The 7,268-nt window shown below is 54.3% G+C and overlaps 1 protein-coding gene across 1 annotated transcript in view; it reads right to left on the bottom strand.

Annotated features, from left to right (window-relative positions):
• PRDM6 (PR domain containing 6) overlaps positions 1-6,191 on the bottom strand; it is a 108,822-nt gene extending 102,631 nt beyond the window's left edge. Inside the window, exons 1-2 of the mRNA XM_010846294.1 lie at positions 5,997-6,191; positions 4,891-5,482 (exon numbers count right to left, since the gene is read on the bottom strand). Coding sequence (XP_010844596.1) covers positions 4,891-5,467 — 577 coding nt within the window. The 5' untranslated portion in view covers positions 5,468-5,482; positions 5,997-6,191. The remainder of the gene's footprint in view (positions 1-4,890; positions 5,483-5,996) is intronic.
• Positions 6,192-7,268: the final 1,077 nt, after the last annotated feature.

Here is a 7,268-nt window from a genome sequence, read left to right as displayed (position 1 = left end):
AGGAGGGGGCCGGGGGGTGGCGCGGACCCTCAGGGTCGCCGAGGGGGTCAGCCGACAGGGGCCTGGGGCCGGTGGAGTGCAGAGGCCGGGAGTCTCCCGCACGTGGGTTCGACGCCCGATTCCAGCGCGCACTCTCCTCTCAGCCCTCTCCGCGCCCAGCCGCCGGCTGGCTGGGATGGTGATGGACCTTGAGCGGGGTGGACGCCGGGCCCCTCAACACTTAACCGGAATGTGGAAGTCCTCGCCCCACTGGCTGCCAGCGAACGGCTTTCTTACAAGACCAGACGTGATCGCCACCACCCGCACTCTGGAGCTCCTACCACCCGCCCGGCCCCCTTCCTCCCCTGGGAAGGGGTCTTCTAGGCTTCCCGGAACCGGGACTAGGAGCGAGCGGATCCAGAGGCGAGGCAGGCCAGGGAGGGGAGCCGCCAAGCGTGGTCTCGGCCTCCGCGGGGTGGCCCAGCTCGCGGGGAGCCTTCTGCGGGACTCTTCCTAGGCGGGTTTAAAGCTTTCCCGGCGAATCACAGCCGCATCAGGCTTCCCCTGCTCGGCCTGGCTGCCGGCTTGGCCCTGGGACCAAGAGGGAGAGACAAAAGGGGGAGGGAAAGAAAGAGGAAATGTGATTTTTTTTTTTTTTGTCTCCCGATGACTGTATTAATAAATTAAATGGGAGAGCCAGTGTGTGAGGGCGAGAGAATATTGCGCAGAGATAAACCTCACCGGCCCCTGCCCCTGCGAGGCCGCCATATACAATGCGAAGATGATGAATAGGAGGCGCAAGAGGAGATCGAAGCGGGTCTGGGCCGGCTCCACTCTCTCCTACAAAACTATAGGGCAATTAATTGTGGCTTGTCCCCTCATCCTTCATCTCCTGGTGGCACATATCGATGGAGATTACTGCTGATGGACCATTTTATCACCTTAAATAAACAGTCGCCACCTCTCCTAACCTCAATCTAATATATGGCTCTATGCTCAGTTTCAGAGCACTAGATAACGGATGATGTAAAATAGCTAAATCATGTGTGTTCCGGGATAGGGCTTGGGCCTGCACACAAAAAGACAGCAAAAGAGAACGACACAAAAGCCCACACACTGACGCCGAGCCGCCTCCCTCCCACCGAGGACCGGGTCTGAAATCTAAGTCGCTCGAGGGCCATTGACAGTGAGGCCATCACAGCGAGTGTGTCTTGGTGTCAGGAAAATCCCACTGGTTGGGTTACTGGGCTCGGGAGCTTCCCAAACAGGACCTGCGTTTTCCAACTGGGTGGGAAGAGATTAGGGAAGGTCAGAAAACACTCACTCTCCTTTTATCTCTTCGCCCTGACCTCTCAACTAAACAAACCCCAGCTTTCCTTCTCCCTCCAGTATCTCTCCCCAAACCCTCGGAAAGGATGGCGCTACCAACAGGGGAGCCTCAACTCAACAGGGGCCCCAACTCCTACACCTGTGCTCCAGCCAGTGCTGTTCCCAGCGCTGTTCCTTGCACAGCAGGGCTACCCGAAATATCTGAAGAGAGAGAGACCTCCTGCTGGGGAAGCTGCGGACTCAATTCTCCGCAGAGAGACCCGGGACAGGCTTAACCCCCACCTCTCTCCCAGGTAGAAAGGAGGATGATCTTAATTAAAAATTAAAAAGATATGAAGAGCAAAGTGGCTCGGCCAGCCGTTTCTGAACAAACACAAGCATTCAGCGCGCCGCTTGGCTGCTGCTCAATACCTTCCAAGAAAAGTGACAGGGTCTCAAATGCACTGAGCTCCCAGAATCCAAGAAGAGGCTGCCGCTGCAACAGAGCCTGACGGAATCAATGGCGTCAAGCAAATTGTCAGCGAATGAGGGCAGTAATACAGGAAGAGGACGGAAGATCCCCCATCTCCCATTTACCTTACACAAGTCCCACCTGACTTTAAACAGATGCAAGAAGAGGCAACTAAGCATTGAGAGGTTCAGTGGAAAGTGTACTTCAATTATAGAATAACTTCATACACAGAGTTAGATATATACTAGAAGAGCTCACCGGGCTAGGCTGTATAGTTTCTGCTGTTTTGCAGTCTTTTTATGTGTGAAACAGAGCTGCAACACCCTTCACTATGCCTTCCCTATGGCAGTTCTCATAGATGCCAATACAGTTTCAAGTGAAAGGAGTGCTACTGATGGATTCGCAGGAGTTACTGCGTTGGTGATCCCAGGCAAGTAACTCTTCTAATGGGAAAAGACAAGTCTAGAGGTACCTTTGCCTTGTAAAAAAAAAAAACAACAAAGACAAAACGACTCAATACCCTTTTACATACAAAGTAATAAAAACGACGCAATGCTGAGTGGTCACTTCACAGAATTCTTTTAGAGGGAAAGGGCAATAGACTAAAACGAAAACTACAAAGATCTGTGCATGATAAATTAATAGGTGATTCCCTTCTGTCCATCTCTCACCCCACCCCCACCCACATACAACCTGGGAATGGGGTGAAACTGTTTTTCACCATCTTTCAAGTGATATATCAACTTCCCCTGCCAAGTAAAAAAAAGTTTCCCACTCTATGCATTTCTGATGTGTTTTGATCCTCTAGTTAGATTAAACTCAATTGCTTCTCACTTTGTCTTTGTAAAACACATCTCCTGGTTTCAAATGAGTGCTTACTCTTGCCCAGAGAAGTTCCTGGAAGCATGGCACACCTGGTCTCCTGGCATGACACAGCCACCCACCTCAGCTTTCTATTTTCTTTCTCAATTGCCTTTTAATTAGAGAGCAACATGAAGTGTAACTCTAATAGGGGAATCTGACTTCCTTTCTTTCCTGTCTTTGCCTCTGCACTTTGCCCACTGGAGCAGTCCAGTCCACTCAAAAGGAGATATCAGAATATTAACACAATAGGAATAATTTAAATAAATTACAATTCATTTCCTCCAACCAGGAAAAATGGTACCGAGACAATAAACTGGTTTAACAGTCATATTATTAATTAGGACTCTGTCCCAGTTCTTTCTCTAATAAGTCCAGGTTTTTCTCTGATGAGAATGCATTAAACCTCAAGATTGCATTGTAAACACTATGGGGAGCTCAGCGTACAGACAGGGCTTTGGGGGTGCACTGCTGGTGTCTTTTCCAGCACTGACTTAATTCAGAAGAAAGTCTGCAAGTTTGATGAAGCACTCTCAGCCCACAGTGACTATACTTCACTGAAAGAAATACCTTTTTACTAAAGTATTAGCTTTTAATATTTTTTTATAGAAATGCTTTGAAAACAACACCATCAAGGAATTCAGTAGTCGATAAGTTTTTTTTTAAGTCCATTCAGACAACATAGCTTTGTAGCATTTTCTGGAACTCTGAAATACAAGAATTTCCTTAACTGCAGAACAAATTTGAATCGAAACCCTCATTGTAAACCCAATACTTTAGCCTCAGACCCTAGAAAGGAAAAAAGTAAATACAACTGCTCATCTTATTAACAATAATTATCTCCATTGAAACAATTATCTCCAACTATTATGAAAAGGTTAATACATCTCAATCACTAGGGTCATTCCCAGTGTTTTAAATCAAAGTAATAAATTTGGGAGTCCTTTCACTAACCAAAACCTGTAGTTATTTTGTTTTTACAACGAATTAAGAAGATTGCAGGTTAGTATACATTCTGTAAGAAGGGACATGATCAAAATAGAATGACCATACACATTTGTAAGCAACTTTGCTGACAGAGAAGCTAGGTGAAGGAATGAGATGAAGAAAGTAGCTGAGTGTTGCTCTTTCAAATCCTGAACTGCTTTCAGCCTCACTTTCTTAACCTGCTTTAATGTTCTCTTCCTGGGGGTCTCTGGAAGTGTATTTGCAACTTATCCCAACACAGAAAGTGTAAACATAGCATAACTTCTGAAATGACCAAAAAGAATCGGATATAAAACATAAATAATACATTTTTGGTGCTCATTTAGAGTTTTACTTCAAAGCCTCAAAATGGAACTACACTTGTGATAAGGGTTTGAAATTGTGAATACAGGAAGGGACGCTAGAAGAAAACGGATGCTAATTTAGGCATTTTCCGTTTACATGGGGACAAGAAGAATACGCTTCTTATACTAAATTACTATTACCCTCATTAAAAACAAAAAAAACAATGTGTGAGCCCACAAGCGTGGCTACGGACTGTAAATGTTTGCAGGATCAAGGTGCACGGAGAATGCGGGATCCGCAGGAAACGACTCTGGCCTGAAATCAGAAATGTTTTCTCACTAAGTAACTGCCATTTCTTTTTCTTTTCTTTCTTTCCTAAAATAAATAGTAAACTTAAGAATAATGCCTGCCTGCAGGGAGAGACTGATCCAGTGCCATCCAAAATTCCTACTAGAGGTTCGGCCAGCCAGCAGCTCCCGGCTGGTCCCCCGGACAACCCCACGGTCGGAAAATGAACTGACACAGTTAACCCCAGAGGTAAGATAGAGAGGAGGAGAAATCAGCCCTGGAATCCACGCTCCCTAGAACCGCTGAGAGTTCCTGTCTTGTCCCTCCGAAGGCCAGACCAGGCCGGTCCCGGGACACTCCCATCGCGCGCTGCTAGAACCCGCCCGGCGCCCGGCGCAATATGCCGCGGCAGGGAGGCGATCTGTACTGCTCGGTCCGCGGGAAACCTGGGTTTAAAGACTCGGGACTGGGAAGCAGGGAATGAGAGTAGGGGGAAGAGGAAACCCATGGGGGCCACCCCCGCCATTCTAGCCGTTCTCCTTCCTTCTCTAATCCAGAAAACTTTGGTCACAGTGGTCAGGGAGGTGCAGGCCCGCGGTCCGGACAGCCAACCACCCGGGGTCCCCTTCATCTGATGCGCCTCCTGGACGGGCGCCCGCGCTCGACGGACCAGCTCCCCGAAAGAGAGCGCGCGGGCTGCTGCTACGTACGGTTGTTGGGGTCGCTGGTGTGCTGGTTGAGCGGGATGATCTCCATGCGCTGCTGGCCGTACAGGTAATAGTCCAGCTCCTCCGCGCTGCAGCGGAAGCGCGGGACACCCCGGCCGTCCCCGCCACTGCCTCCGCACTTGGAGGGCCCCGGGCCCGAGGTGGCGCCGAGGCACAGGTCCTTGGGGGGCAGAGGCTCCGCGGCGACGGTGGCCAGAGGCGCGAACACCGGCAGCTGCGCCACCGGCAGGGCCGAGAGACCGGCCAGCGCGGCGGCGGCGGCAGCGGCGGCAGCAGCAGCGCAGGAGGAGGCAGAGGAGGCCGAGGTGGAGGAGGAAGCCGGAGTGGACGAGGCGGAGGAGAGCGAGGCCGGCCGCGGCCGCAGGCTGTCTGGCTGGGGCTCAGCGCGCTCCGGTGGTGGCGGTGGCTGGAGAGGCTGTGGTGCGCCCAGGGGACCCGCGGCACCGCCGCCCTTGAGCGGGCCTCCGCCCCCGTGCGGGAAGAGTTGCTGCCAGTGTTGCAGATAAGCTGGGTCCACTTTGAGGAAGGCCGAGCCGCCGGGATCTCCGGGCTTCAGCATGTCCAACGATTCAAGCTGGGGACAGAGGGCAAAGAGATGGGTGCGCGTGAGCCGGACTCAGGGCCTGGTGCGAGAGGGGCGGGGAGGACCTCAGCCAAGACCCTGGAGCGAAGAGTTTGAGTCCTTGGCTCCGCCGGCGGCAGCGGAGTTTGGCGGCTCCCTCTTCCCAACTCGGTTGGGGCGCAAAGTTTACTCTGAAGCCGCGGCGTCGCGCGGGGGTAGCTGTGTGCACCCTGCCTTGCCTCCCGGCCCGAGGCGCCCAGCGCCCACCCTGCGCTGTCGAAGCCCGGCGAGAGGGCGCTTCCCCGCGGAATTCCGCGGCAGGACTCAGCCCCCGCCCTCTGCCGGCGCTCGAAGCCGACCCGAGCCCGAGCCCGAGTGGCGCAGCGCCTGAGCCTGAGCCGCGCTGGCCTCCGGCGCCAGGAGGCGGGACAGTCTCGCCCCACACCGCCCCCCGCCCCCAGCGCGGGACCTCCAGCCTCCTATTTCCGCGGCCCAAGACCCTCAGCCCTAGACGAGCCACGCTTACCGGAAAACTCGGAGCTGCCTGGCGGGTTTGTGCGTGCGTGCGTGTGTCTGTCTTGGCGAGCGTGCAGGAGAGTATGTGCCCCCGGTACGCTACATGCCCCTGGGCAGCGCAGGAGCAAAGCGCTAGAGATCCGGCTCCCCGGGACCCTCCGGGGCCACAAGCCAGGGATGTGGTGGAGGCCTGCGGGCGGCGTGAGAGCAGTTACTCCGAGTGCGGGAGTGCGGGGCGGTCCAAGGCGCCGGACCGAGCAGCGGCGGCGGGCTCTTGGCCGCTGCCGCGTCCCGGCTCCTCCGCTCCACGCTCTGGCAGCCTCCCGGCTGGACACGTGGGTTTTACGACAGCACAAAATACAAGTGTGTGTGCATGTGTGTGTGAGAGAGAGAAAGAGAGAGAGGAGAGATGGGGGTGGGAGGGAGGCGGGAGGCAGGCCAGAAGAACCAAGGGGAGGGGAGAGGGAAGAAGGAAGTTCTAACTCGAGTGTATCCACACACAGATCTTGCGCCTCTCTCGCACAAATACCCCCTCTGCCCTCCCACCCCCCACTTTTTTTTTTTTTGGCGTGACGTCTCCGGTTCGCCTGTTGTCTCTTTCTGCCCATGATATATCTTTTCTAGGTGCCGGCTCACTGCCCTGGTCCTGGAAGCAGTGGAAACGCGGAAACCGGAACGCATCTCGGCACTCGCTCGGGTGTCGGCATCCGGGCGAGCGCGCGCGGCCGGGCGAGTGGGACCAAGTCCCGGCAGTGGGTTTGCGCTTTTGCCGGGCTCAGTTTTTCTCAGGAGTACTGCTGGGTGCCAGAGTCGACTAGCCCGCCACGCAATCTCTAACATAAATCTTGGTGGAGGTGGGCGTGAAGGGGGAGTCCGGGGTGGGGTGGGTTGCAAGCTGGAATGAAATTCAGTCGGCAGTCGAGAAGGCTGTCTTTGAGAGGTGGAAGGCGTGAGACCGAGAGGGTCTATAAAGGGCACCGGTCCTGGCGGGACTCAGGCCTGGCCGCGGGGCTGAAAGGAGGCTGCAGTGGAGTCTCACAGCGCCCAGCCCTCAGCCCACCCGCTCTCGAGTGCTCTTCCTGGGAGGCTGGCTCCTTCTCCCTTTTGGCATGCAAGGCAAGTATCCCGAGCTACGTCTGGTGGTACAAGTGCTCCGGACACAGGCGAGGCTTATTTGCCTTTGGCTGCCCGGGGTTGCCCCGGAGGGGACCCTCGCCCCCCAAAACCTGGTGTTCGAGGTACGGGGTGGGAGCGCAACCCCACCCCCATCTTACCTCCTCCC

Source organism: Bison bison, unplaced genomic scaffold (genome assembly GCF_000754665.1).
Source record: "Bison bison bison isolate TAMUID 2011002044 unplaced genomic scaffold, Bison_UMD1.0 scf7180017864235, whole genome shotgun sequence".
Classification (NCBI taxonomy): domain Eukaryota; kingdom Metazoa; phylum Chordata; class Mammalia; order Artiodactyla; family Bovidae; genus Bison; species Bison bison.
The sequence above is the reverse complement of the archived record's forward strand: the minus strand, read 5'-3'. Positions and strand labels throughout refer to the sequence as shown.